We start from the raw sequence: 14208 nt of genomic DNA on the forward strand, positions 1-14208 counted from the left end.
TCTGAACCGGTGCTGGGCCTCCCCTAGGTCGACTCCGCCTCAAATGAGTACCTGGTGCTTTGTGTAAACATCGCCACTGGGTACACAAAGGCGGCCGGGCGTGGTGCTGGCCACCCACTCCTCGTGTGCCCTGCCGGCCTTCATAGGTGTTCGCTAACAGCACTTAGTCCTACACTTTATTGAGGCTATACGGAAGGTCTTTGGGTGGAGGCGGGGGTGAGAAAGAATCCCAAGGGATCATCCAGGGATACAAATTGTCTCGATAGATAATTTCGCGAGTAAAACTCAACACGTTCGTCAACGACACATTTTTAAACGTGCGTTGAGATTATTTAGATTAGTTTTGGTGCTATAAATGTCCAAATGATGTGGCCACTTTGCTGAGCTATCATTTGTGGCCAGGTCCCACCTGAAAAGAATAAGTTAATACCTCAGTGGGCTTTGCCTGGTAGAATGTGGATGGTTTCGTTGTATTAATACTCTTTGGTTCTTTCGGTAAAGTCACGTAGGTATTAAATAAAATAAATTTAATCACGACGTTTCGGGCGCAACACAAGCGTCTGTCATCAGGTGGAACAATCAGAGCAGGAAACAATTACTGAAGTGGGTCGAAGGACTCCCGTAATACGAGGTTATATAAGTAAGAGAAAGGGGGAGTGGAGTGTGCCGGATGAAGAGCAGCTATAAAGGATCAAAGGGCAAAAGTAGAAGCAAAAGCAAAAGGGGAGATGCGGATATGAAGGCAATACCATAAAGCATTTCAGTTTTACCTGGTTAATAGCATCCTTCCAATGATTGCTCAATTTATATCCATCTTCTCGGTTGAAGTTATGTCTATATTTATATATCTGGATGGCTTCATGAACAAACCTTTGATAGTAGCCCGAAGGTTTGCACAGCACCTTGGTCTCGGGAAAAAAATAATATCATGAGAGCCCACAGCATTGTAGCAATGGTCAGCCACGGCAGAGAACTTCAAATCTAGATTAGTTGTATTTGTATGTGTTTTGTTTACCTGTCATGTACTTTGCACTTCGTTGTTGTAGCGTTCTTACCCGCCCTGACTGGACATGTGTGAAATATAGAGCGCTCTGCAGCTCATCGGATTCCTCCAGCATAAATAAGGATTCTGATACATCGCAGGTGACGTTTCGGGCAATGGCGCTTCTTCATGAGACAGATAGATGAAGTGGATAATCGGAATTGGTAAACCGCAAGTAACATGCAATATTTATTTATTTATTTTCATATTTATGAGGCTCTCTTGCTGGATTTTCCCTTGAGATGGAAACGTCTCGTCTATGCTATCCAGGGCGTCAAGTGACACGTACACAGGTTAAAAATACCACAATCAAATCGGGCTTCTGTTCCAAGACCTCTGAACTCATTGCTCCCATCCGCACAGCGGTGGACGTCCTCTCGGGCGTGTTTCCCCTCCTTTGACTGTCATTCCATCACCAGTCTCGTCCATTACCCATTTAGTTTTTTTCCCCCAGAAATGTCACGTGAACAAATATTGACATAATTAGACTTTTAAAACAAAAGGAGCTCGAAGAGGATTTGTTTTAGCTCTCTCGATACATTTGTAAGAACGTCTTTTGCCATCGCATCTGCAGCCTTCCTTGCTTGAGCTGACATTTATTTATTAAAACAGAGACAACATTGTGCTGTGCATGTGCAACCTGTGTGCCAATCCACTGCTGCATGAAATTCCCAACGGCCGTTGTGATTAATTGACCATACCTCACCACTCTGGTCATCGTGAGTTGGTGACGGTGAGGAGTTGAGATCTGGAAGCATAGAAGAATGGTACGACACGTATGTCCTGTATGGTTAACTTCTTTTGCACCGTACGTGGCTAACCGTGTTGATCGGAGGTGTCGGGGGAAGGACACAAAACTGAACACACGGATCGCTTCTGCCCACAACATACAGCACCACCTGTTTAATGCATGATGGTGGCCACCCAGCCATGCACCATCCAGGCTCGGCCCTGCTTAGCTTCTGAAGTATGACGATAATAATTTGATATTTGGCGAGGCGACCTTTGTACTGGTTTTAATTCACCAACACTCATAAGCAAGCCGTGTAGTAGCTCCACACACTATTGCCACTGGCAAATACGAACCTTGCAGAAACCCTGAGGCCAACGGATAAGTAGAGCCTTTTTAACAAATTTCATATTCCTTACTCTTTTTTTTATTGGAACGGTTATTTGTTTTACATTCATGAGGTAATGGAGTTAAGAAAACATTTTCTTTAAACTGTGTGACGTTAGTAGACTTTGTGGGGGGGGGGGGAGGAGAAACAGCAGTTGTAACTTTTCTGGAAGAAGAAAAAACAATCCCCCACGGCTGTCCAACAAAGAAGGATCGTGTGATTCCCAAAGCCAAACGCTGCAAGGCCTCAGAGAACACTAGCGCCACCGACGCAAACAAAGACAGCCAACAAGGCACACCGAGGTGACATTTGGGCCACACGGTTATCGACGCAGCACCATAATACGACTGGAGTGGTGGCAGGTCTGGAGGGGGCAAGTATGGGGTATGTATGCTGCTTATATTCATCGCATAGGGGCCCAGTCGGTCACACGGTGGTTCCCGAATCAACAGATAAACAAGTAGAAAATGTGAAGGAAAATTATTCAACAAAAATATTCATCCAAAAAATTGTCTCTGGTCTACCATTCACCGAGCCCGATTAAAGCATCTGGCTATCACGTCAATGGGGCAGCGTAAAGTTGCACAATCCACCCCCTTTGAGTCACAGACCGATGGGGCCGGCATGAAAGCAAGACGCATGATAACTTAATTGTGAGTATTGTATGTTTTTCTTGTTCGTGTTTTTTGTTTGTTGTGTTTTGTTTGTTGCGGTTGCACCCGATTAAAGAGCCGAATGGCTCACAGCGCTATACCAAAATAAATAAATTGAAAAACTGTAGATTTCCATTGTTTGTATGAATCCTGTCACGGTGAGACTTTATTCCTCGAAACCGAATACGCGGAGCAACTAAAATAATATACTGTATAGTTATACTCTTTGGTTCTATTCGGTAAAGTCACGTAGGTAAAAAATAAAACAACAAAAAATTACGACGTTTCAGCCACAACACAAGTGGCCTTCATCAGGTGAAGGGACTGGACTGTCCAGAGGACAGCGTCTGTGGGACGTGTCATGAAAATAACATCGTCCAGATCCTATCCCTAAATTCCCGTGCAACAACGGTCGAGCAGAATCAATGGATTGAACTTATCCTGTGAATTAGAAAATACGTGATTTCAATGTATTCATGTGCCCAGCAAACACGAGAACGTTGGCCCAATGTTGGTCTAACGTTCCATATTTACTGGGTAGGTAGAGAGTAAGTCGAAGCCACTTGCTTTTCCAATGTGAAGTCGGACTAATTACTTTGGGGGGAGGGGGTGCAGTGATTAGCGCGATGCACTGTGAACACAATAACCCGAGTTCGATTCCCAATCAAGACTAACAAAAGCTTTAAAGTGATATCCGAACCAGTCCTTGACCCATTACCCCTTCGCCAACCCACACTGACCAGTGTGGTGAAGTATGGTCAAACGACCCCCATGGATGACATAAGACGGGAAGGGGATGCGTTCGTCCAGTCGTGGATTAATTGTCAAAGCACAAAAATAATAAGTTTATCTATAGCAGGCCAAAGGCAGTTGCGCTAAATTTATCTAAAGGGGGGAGGTCGTTGAACTAAGTAAAACATCTAGAGACTATCAATGCGCAAATATCAATATATGCACTCGTATTTGCCACCTTTGTCATTACTATTAACTAAAATATTAATTTCACCAGGTAAGGCCTACTGAGCTATATGGCTCTTTTTCAGAAGTGACCTGGCCATCAGAAATGATAGTTCAACGAAGTGGCTTATCATGTGGACATTTATAGTAGCCAAATACTCTAAACGCGTGATGATTCTAAATGTGGAGGGAAAACCCGGATTAGACGGAGAAATATCCACGAGACCATACGGAGAACATGAAAACTCCAAATATACAGGCGTCAGGGTCAGGATCGAACCCACGACCTCCTGTATACCAGGCGCGGTAGTTAACATTCCGTCACCATGGCATTAACACTGTCTGTAACCGCATCACCCTAAATATGCACGATCACATTGAAGCTTGGCAACTAAGCAAGGATGCGACCGATTGATGCTTGAACGGGTGACCACCAGGGTTTGCCAGGTGTTGTAGGCCTGATGGTTTGTGTGACCAAGAGATGGCAATGCTAAGTATCAAGCCCCTCGTGTGCGTAGGAGGGCTTTCTCCAGATACAACCACGTACCAAATTAAACACTCATTCATGGGATTGACCAAACATCCCAATGTAGCAGCACTCAGAGGTGTGAGGAATCACAAACAAGGGGGAAAGTCAGAAGCCACGTGGTCTGCCAGTGCCAAATTCCCCCCTCCCCACCCCCGAAGCTCTGCGGTCCTCCATATATTAAGTTGTTATTGGCCATTTAATCGGTGTTTACGTGTGGAATGAAACTCCAGCATCCGGAAAAAAACCCCACGCATGCGAGAAGGAGCAACGCTCTGAGACATACAGATGGAACAGGCGGAGTCCACATTTTGCTGTATTCGTCTTCTGCTGGCAAGCCAGGGTATGTGGCACATCCTCGCCACCCAAGGGAAGGGAGTTTCACAACATTTGTGCGGTGATCCACTAACCCTCGCTGCCGCGGCAGTGCTGGATTACGGGCAACGCGCATATCCACCGCAGCATTCCTGGATAATTAATTGGCATATATAACAGAAAACATATACGCACACACACCACACTAGTAGGCCCAGATCTCTGTGGCCCCTCTTACGAGCACTGCACTGCACTATTGTAGCTTATAAGGCGGTGGTAATGACGAAGGTGGCGAGAGGCTTTGGGGAAGGGTTTGTTTGCGCAAGCCACAATATGAGCTTTCAAGTTAAGTGCACAGAGATCGTCACAAGATCCTTAGCTCCAAGTTACCAGAAACGTGCGTAAGCAGCTGCCAAATATTATTAAGAAAGTTGAGAATGCACGTGCGTGAACATTCCTCCACACTCTCTCTCACACACACACACAAAGACAAAGATCCCCCTTTATATACTGCTAAGCTAAATACGTACCGCTCGCGAGCACCTATCAAGGCACGTGTGGAAGTGGGTGGGGAGCGGTGGTGTAGTGGTTAGCGCGCTGCGCTATGAACTTAGCGACCCGGGTTCGATTCCCGCTCACGGCCACCACCAGTGACGATTATCTGAACCGGTCCTGGGCCTCCCCTAGGTCGACTCAGCCTCAAATGAGTACCTGGTGCGGTGTATAAAAACATTGCCACTGGGGAGACTAAGGCGGTCGTGCGTGGTGCTGGCCACCCATACCCTCGTGTACCGTTCCGGCCTTCATAGGTGCTGCTCGCTATACAGCACTTGCCCCTACAGTCTGTTAAGGCTATACGGGGGATCTTTATCTTTGTGTGTAAGTGGAGACTCGTAGAGGTGTGAGGAGTTCCATTCTCCCTAATGGTGATTCGATGAATTGTTGTGAATAAGGATCGGGATTTTCAAAAATAGATTATAATTATTATTTTAACTGCTGCTGTGAACGGAGATGATCCCACGATTTGCAGGCGTGACGTGAACCAATTACGTACAACATAAATCCAGTAATTCAAAATCATCCATTCTTACAAATTATTTGGTATGTATCTTGAATTTCATTCGCACCGTATGTCGCCAACCGCGTTAAGCGGTAGTGCATGGGATGCTACTGCTGCGTTGGCAGTGGTACGTAAGCACAATTGAAAATCAAACTCAACACATTTGTCAATCACGGCAGTGTTATTGACATTGGCCAATGGCCCAATGGCCCTTATTCATAACAAACATGTCCTATGAAGAAGGGGCATTGCCCGAAGTGTCATATACACAATGTAAAGCATATACTCAATGTAATAGATATACTAGATCTATCATAAGCCTAAGAAATGTATAGTTAATCCCGATTATTTTGGCTAGAAACTTACACCGCGCATGAACCCGGATTTCTCTTCTCTAAGTCAACGAACGCTTGACCCATTTGATTCTGAGTCGACCTAGGTGAGACCCACCCAGGGACGGTCCTGATAGAGACCATCAGCAATCAAACCCAAGATAATGATGCGGTGTGAGAGCTAATTACCACCACCACCATCATCATCATCGTCGTTATCGTTATCTTCCACTATCATCCACTGTTGGATGAAACCCTCCAGAGACCGTCGCAATCTCTCACAATCCCACGATGCAACAATCCATCCAGTTCCTGCGTACGAGCTGATTTATTTGCTCCTTCATCAGGGCCGTACGTCCTCGCGTGAGAGTTACTTTGGATGCCACCACCACCACAACCACCGCACATAAAACCCCCAACTGCCAAATACACAAACACAATTTGAACAGACGCTGACTGTTAAAAGGCCCTTCCACCAAACAGTGCAAGACGCAGGCTTAACAAGCACACCTCTGTGCACGTATTTGACTAAACTTTAGCTTACATACGTGGCCTGATTTATACACTGTATATAAAAAATGGGTTCCGTGTGCCCCATGCTCTCCCTCTTGCCTATAATAATATCCCAACCATCATCAAACACACACACACACCTAGGCAATTGTGCATGTGGCTATGGTTCACTGATGAGTGCTAAAACAAATGAAGCCAATCCGAACCTCTGGTTGCGAAATTATCAATTGGAAAAATACGTTTTACAAGGAATGTCCATTGATATATTTCATTCAGTGACTAAAATGAAATAAAAATCATTGCTCATGCTCATACTGTGGCATACAATTCTGTTATAAGCACCTACAGTATGAAGGCAGGCATGACACATGAGGCACCACACACACCCTGCCGTCTTTGTCTCCCGGGTGCTGATATATGTGATCACAATCCATTGGATATTAATTCAAGCCTGAATCGACCTAAGGCAGGCATACCCAAATTGAGATACCAATTGGTCACTGACGTTGTACTCCACGACCAGAAGCGAAACGTGGGTCTCCAGGATTGTACTGCACTAATCATTTCACAATCCTTTAAAATCAGCTCCACCTTTTATTAATCAATATTTGTACTACCTTACGCAAACTTACAAACACATACCACAGTACACACCAAGGCCATAATTATAATATATATTGGGGGGGGGACACACCCCCCCAATATATATAAAAATTTGCTCAAAATGTCCCCCCCCCAATATATTGCTATAAAAAAAGAATTGCTATGCTATGTAAATAAAAACAACAATTTGCTATACCTTGGCCACAATATCTGGAATTGTCTTCATATAAATCAATGCATAGATTTCTGTTTATATGATTGTGGTTATGGTTGTACTTTATTAATCCCTAATCTCTGCCATTACATACAATGAAACAAGAAATGGTAAAAAAGTAAAAAAAGAGCAATGTAATACAATACACTATTAGACATCATTGTAAACAATAAATCAAAAGTCCATCCCATGTGTTGGTGATTTTTAAAATATTTTAGGCAGGAAATTAGTTTTTAAATTTAGATATTTTTTGCTGGGTTGGGACCCCTAGACACCCTGGAAGATTTGGTCCCCCCCAATGTTGACTCCATGGCTACGGCCTTGGTACACACATGCATATAACTATACACAACAATGGCCATCCACCACTCAGTGATGATGACTGCATTCTGGCACTTGTGTCAGGCTATGTGCACGTTCAGGCCATCACGTGAGGTGTGGAAGGCTCGCTGCTGCCAGCAGGTCAGGGGACATGCCCAGGTACCAAGGGTTGACTGAGATGATCGTCACTGCCCTCCCCACTGTGCCAACTTGCTGCGTTCCAATACGATACAGAATATACGGTCCTGATCCTGCTGACGAGACTCAGAAAGTTAAAACGTATCTAAATTTGTATGTAGACAAATAATACACATTTAATGAGAAAGGGTTTTTGTATTTGTACTTCATATTCCACGCTTTATTGAACCTGGCGAATACCCCCCAACATTAATTATCTTTACAATGGAGATTGGGGGGAACAAATGTTGGATAGAGACATTAATTAATATTCGGCTATAATTAAATTGCATGTGATTTATTGTTAATCTACACAAGTGATGTAATAATGCAACCACAAAAGGAGAATACAGATTCCAACACTCACAGTGATGGATGAGTCATTTTCCCATTCCAAGCACCACCATCATAATCATCAACATATCAACCACCTCTACAACTTCCACTAATGAAACTAACTCCACCATCACTAATACTTCCAAGTTAAACATCACCTAGGTCCCATCACATCCAGGACATCAGACATTCAGTACCATCAACCAGATGATGACTCCAGTGGTCAAGTAAGGTGCTCAATCTTTGCGGTTTTTGTGCAGATATGGGTCCCAAAGTTATTCTTATTTGTCCTCGGAACTGGAATATACCGTGAAAAATTATAAGGGGTTTGTTTGTGCAGTCATTGGTGACCGGGATGAAAACAATAACACTTCACACTCAGGAAACCGCTTCAATCTTGGTTGGCTGGACCTGGAATAAAACTGTCCTCTCAATCAACAGTGCCGGCTCAGTGCACCTGACACGAACAGCATCAGCCTCCTGATTCGTAGCGTAGCGTGGTCGCCGTGGCTCCAGCTGATACAAGGCATTAAATGGGGCCCCCTGTCCAATTTCCCGCCCCCCAATCTTCGTCACCCAGCGCTTGTGTTTCCCTGTGGCCTGTGGGCCCACACTACACCATGGGCGCCACGGTGGCGAGATGGTAACTACCTCGCCTGGTATGCAGGAGGATGTGAGTTCAATATGGACCCTGACGCCTGCTGTGTATTTGGAGTTTTTTTTTATGTCCTACCCGTGGTCGCGTGGATATTTCTCTGGGTCCTCCGGGTTTTCACTCCACTTTTAGAAACATGCGTTTCGAGTATTTGTGGCCAGGTTGCTTCTGAAAAAGAGCTATATAGCTCAGTGGACCTTACCGGGTAAATAAAAAAGTTTATAGTGTGCTTGTACACTAAATAGCTATGCCATCGATCGTGAGATCTCAGGCCACCTCAAGTCTCTGTGTCACAACTCCTCTCCAACCGGATTTTAAGTTATCATGGAATATTTTAGGGGGGCCTTCGATCCACAGTCTTCAGGATTTGGGGGTGTAGTGGATAAAACGTTTCCAGATGTCAGGCCCGGACAACTACGGCTGAAATTAAAGCCCTGCTGCACCCGACCGATACACATTCGTCCCAACTACCTACACCCACACGCCTCCACCACCATGCCTTCGTAATGTTTGTACACCACATTTCCCCCACCACCACCGCCACCGCCGCCGGCACCACCGCCGCCACCACCACCACCGCTGCCATCAGCCACCAGCAGTACTCCGGCGGGGCCGAGCCGCGTGGGTACGCAGCACCCAGGCGGCGGCGCAGAGGCACGCCCGCCCAGCGAGCTGAGCAGCGTCTGGATGACGGCGTGGTTGGTGGAGGGGACGTGCGCCGGCAGCGGCAGGTGGCAGGGCCCCTCGCAGCGCCGCGCCTCGTAGTGCAGCGGCGCAATGATCCAGCCGTCCCAGCCCAGGGCGCGGAAGTCGACGCGCAGGGGACGGCGTGAGCACCGGCTGGAGCCAGCGGCGCCACCGGCGCGGCTCCTCGCCCCGGCTCTCGCCAAATTCGCCGTGGGTTTCTTCCGCCGAGCGGCGGGAGAGGGAGGCCCCGCGGGGCGCCTGCTGCCGGTCTTTCGCTTCGAGCGGCCGAGGTCTCTCGACGACGGGCTTTGGTTGACAATGGAGAACGCCGGGAGAGAGGTCGATGGTGCGGAGTTGTGGGAGAAGGTGGAGGGCGTGGAGGATTTGGCGAACTCGGAGAAGATGTTGCCGCGTCGCTCGGCCCGGCTGTAGACGACGAGGAGCGCCTTCTCGACGGCGCCGCGCCTGGCGCGGCTCAGTCCGATCTCGGAGGGAAGCAGAGAGGCACCACCGTCCACGTGGCTGGAGGCCGTGAGCTCCAGGCAGAGCAGGCGCGCGGCGGGGGCAGGTCCTCCTCCTGAGAGCGATCGTCGTGTTCACAGAGACACAATAGCGAGAATAATTGCAACGATAATTTGATTGTAGACGTCGTACGTATACAAGGGCATTGCAAGAGTTCGAGAGTGAAACACAAGAGGCGGGTCAGATGGAGCAGCAGTGGCGCGACACGCCGTTCACAAACCACGCCAAATTGTTCAGCAGAAGCTTTGACGATGAGCTGTGCATTGCCACCAGCACCACCAATATCTCCATTGCCGTAACGTCCATCACCGCCTCCACTACCCCATCAGTTTCGTCGACAAAACTACCAACGCCTCTGAGTCAACAGCTCTAATACCCTCATTAATATCTTCAACACACTACCTGCATCATAATCACAGCATCACCATCCACCAACTCCAACCACCACGTCCACTAATTAAACCATAAATATATTTTTTATTTTATCAGGTAAGGCCCACTGAGCTACATATCTCTTTTTCAGAAGCGACCTGGCCACAAATGATAGCTCAACGAAGTGGCTTATCAGGTGGAAATATATAGCAGCCAAATGCTCAACGCACGTTTCTAAATGTGGAGGGGGAAAACCGGAGGGCCCGGATAAAAATCCACACGACCACGGAGAGAGAGAGCGAGACATGCAAACTCCAAATATACACATGCGTCAGGGTGGGGATCGAACCCACGACCTCCATGTATACCAGGCGAAGTCGTTGACATCTCGCCACCGTGGGGCCATCACCACCGCCGCCCCATACCACCACCCAATACCACCGCCATCACCTCCTCTTTCAGCAGCAACAGCAGATCCCATCGCTCCGAGGACATCAAACACCTCCCACCGCGGAGTGCCCAGTCCAGCCGCCGCCGCTGTCATAAGCTCCACCACCCTGGTGGCGGTGAGCGGGCGACTCGATCCGCACGGCCTCAGCTGCAGCACGGCTCGGCGGGACACTCGCGGGCGCCGGGAGGAGGAGGCCGACGGTGCCGGGCGCTTGCGGAGCACCCTGAGCTGAGCGGCCAGAATTGTGTCGCCCCGCGGCAGGGCGGAGACGTTGAAGAGGAGCTGCTGCCTCGCTGGGGAGTCCGGCGAGTCTGGCGAGAGCGGACAGAGAGGTCGTCCACATTTGAATTCTTCACCGGTCGGTTTAATTTTTTCGAGCGCACGTGTTGTGGTTGGTTTTGGTTTGGTTCAACGCAGTAGCAGCAGCAACAACAACAACCGCCGTCGCACATTAAGTGGCGGTGATGTGACCACGGCACTTCAGAATCATATGTATTTAGAATGGAGGAATCAGATGAGCTGTGAAGCTCTTTTTCACAGATGCCACACTGGGTGCACATTCAGGCCACGTGAAGTGTCGAATGCTCGCTGCAGACAAGGAGAGAACAGGGGGGCAGATCGCTCCCTCCCCCATCCCACCCGCAGGTGTTACGGGGTGACTGACTGACTGGCAGATGCACAGGATTCATTGGGTGTTTCCACAACGCACCTGTACCCAGATCCACGAAACCGGACACTGTGTTGCAATTGACAGCCACGTTGCTGCAGCTGCTGCTGCTGCTGCAGCTGCTGTTGATGTTGCTGTTGCTCGTTCCGGCAACTGTCGGCGAGTTGAGCAGCTCCAGCATGAAGCGGTGCGGGGTGACGGTGCCACGGGACCAGCAGTGGCACAGAGAGGAGAACAGCAGCAGCGGTGGCAGCAGCAGCAGAAGCAGCAGCCTCCGCACACAGCAAGGGGACATGGTCTCCCTGCTGATTGATGCTGGCTATGTAGGCGTGTGTGCGTGTGCTCTAAGTTTGTGTGTGCGTGTGTACGCGGTGTGTGGTTGGTGCTGTATGTCTATCAAAGGCTATATGGGGGGGTCGTTGTCTTTGTTATGTTTGGTGTGTGGTAGGTGCTGTATGTGTGGCGGTGCTGGATATGCGTTTTGTTGGTGCTCGGTGTAATTTAATGTGTGTGCGTGGTTTTGGATTTAGTTGGGGTTGGGTTTGTGTGTATGTATGGTCGGTTTTCTGCTTGTGCCGGGTGTGCAGGTGTGTGTGGTTGGGGTTTGTTGCGTGAATGATTATGTATGCATGATGGGTGTAAAGTTGGTTCTTGCTGTGTTATAATGTATGTGTGTGCTGGGTAAGTGTGCTGTGTGTGTATGCTCTTTGGTTTATAGATTGATGTTGTGCCCTGTGGGATTGATACCATGTGTGTGTGTGTGATGGATGGGTGCTGTGGGTGTGTCTGCGTGTGCTGGGTGTGTGGGTTGGTGCTGGGGATGTGTGTGGTTGGTGCTGCACGCGTGAGTGATGCTCCTGTGTGGTCAGATTGCCGTGTCTCTCTTTAGTTTCTTTACACCCGTGGCGGTGCTTTCTCAGTCCATTCGTCTGTTGTACTCGCACTGACCGACTGTAGCTTCAGCTGAGCGCATCACCTGCTCACCCTGAATTATAATCAACGTCAATAATAATACAGGAATGACAAACCTTGCTTTAGTAAAACATTTTTAAAAAATCGAATTTCAAAACATCACAAAAATACAATATATACCATCACTTTGTCAATCGTATTATATTCATACATCACATTCATATTAATTAAATTCAGAGCTTAATTTTAGCTCCAGCTCGCTGAGGCTGAGCTCAAGGAAAATATTATTTCTGGCTGTTGGAAGACCCTAGAAAATATTCCATGAGAAATGAAGCCTCGATTAAAATGTTATAATACAGTACTCATTAATACACAATTTTTATAAGAACGCACAAGTTTAAAATACTGTATTAACAATACGCAATATAAGTAATTTCATCAATAATCATCATTTTAATGCAAACATAACATGACACTATTTTTTACATGAATGCAATTTTTTTATCTGTAAATATTTATACTGCATAAAGTAAAAAACAAAACAATATAGGCTACAAACATTGTTGAAAAGTTGATCTTACTGGTATTGTCCAAAGCTGAACCAAAATCAGCTGTAGCGTTAGAAACACAAGGATGAGCCAAATAATAAACGTATCTCCAAATTTGGAGTGACGAGTATCCAATCATACCTGCACACGCAGACGGCTCCTTGCCTGACTGTGCTTGGAGTCTGTCTGCTTCTGCTGAGGCCCCTTTTATTTTATACCGACCACGCGATGATGTAAAACCTGGTTCCTTTACTCCAGATGCTGACTAGAAGCCAGCCAACCATAACACACATGCACGCGCCTGCACACACACACACTCGTGCCAGTAAGCATACAGCCCAGCTTTTAACCAGGCACTATAACAACCAACACATATACTCTTGTACTGCTGGATGAGGACCTTCCAAAACGCCCCTAAAATTGGGGTCAATTGACTATACTTCACCAAACTATATTTCTATTAGTGAAGGGGGTGAGCATAGACCTGGCAACATAGAAGCACTATACAGCAATGGATTTTACTGGTAGGAACCTCCTGGTTACACCAGCCCACAGGGGATTATTGTGTCCGTCCGTCCGTCGTGCATCCAAAAATGGGAGGGGTGGAACTGGGTGGAGAGAGGAGGGTGGGGTGGGGCTGGGTGGGGAGGGCGGGGCTGGGTGGGAGGGGTGGGGCTGGGTGGGGAGGGGCTGGTCACCCCGTGGTGCCCTTATAAAACTCAACGTTTAACCTACTCACGCCGGCTTGTGCCCGCCCACACAGTCGGGCATAATTGCGGAATACACCACGTGGTGTCGCCGTTGACCCTGGCCATTGACCGAGCAACCCAACGTTCCTACTACCAGCTCCCTCCACAGGAATGTGTTGCTGAACTGCTCTATGCGGCCCTATGACAACCTGTTCGCGAATGGTGGTCACTGATCCAAGCACGATCCAGGCTCAAAGCTTCCGAGTTGTGGAGCGGTCGGGCGCAATGCAGGTTCTATATGGCCATAGACTAATACACGGTACTATTCATATAAATAAGACAAACATCTCTCTATAGCCTTTATATACCGTTGGGATAAGTACTTTTAGCGAGTACCTATTAAGGCCGGCAAGGCACACGAGGGGGTGGGTGGCCAACATCACGCCCGACCGCATTTGTCTTCCCAGTGTCGATATTTACACACCTCACCAGGTACTCATTTGAGGCTGTGCCGATCTCGGAGAGGCCCAGGACCTGT

The 14208-nt window shown here is 47.7% G+C and overlaps 1 protein-coding gene across 1 annotated transcript; it reads right to left on the reverse strand.

Moving 5' to 3' along the window:
* Nucleotides 1-752: 752 nt before the first annotated feature.
* LOC116951610 (growth/differentiation factor 6-A-like) lies at nt 753-13292 on the reverse strand. The gene is made up of 4 exons (XM_032970376.2): nt 13123-13292; nt 11564-12506; nt 10854-11165; nt 753-10086 (listed from the first exon to the last, which is right to left on the reverse strand). The coding sequence occupies exons 2-4, from the start codon at nt 11814-11816 to the stop codon at nt 9290-9292; spliced, it is 1362 nt and encodes a 453-aa protein (XP_032826267.2). The 5' UTR covers nt 11817-12506; nt 13123-13292; the 3' UTR covers nt 753-9289.
* Between the last annotated feature and the right edge of the window lie 916 nt (nt 13293-14208).

This window comes from Petromyzon marinus, chromosome 43 (assembly GCF_048934315.1).
Source record: "Petromyzon marinus isolate PM22_M1 ecotype Great Lakes invasive population chromosome 43, UKy_Petmar_22M1.pri1.0, whole genome shotgun sequence".
NCBI lineage: Eukaryota > Metazoa > Chordata > Hyperoartia > Petromyzontiformes > Petromyzontidae > Petromyzon > Petromyzon marinus.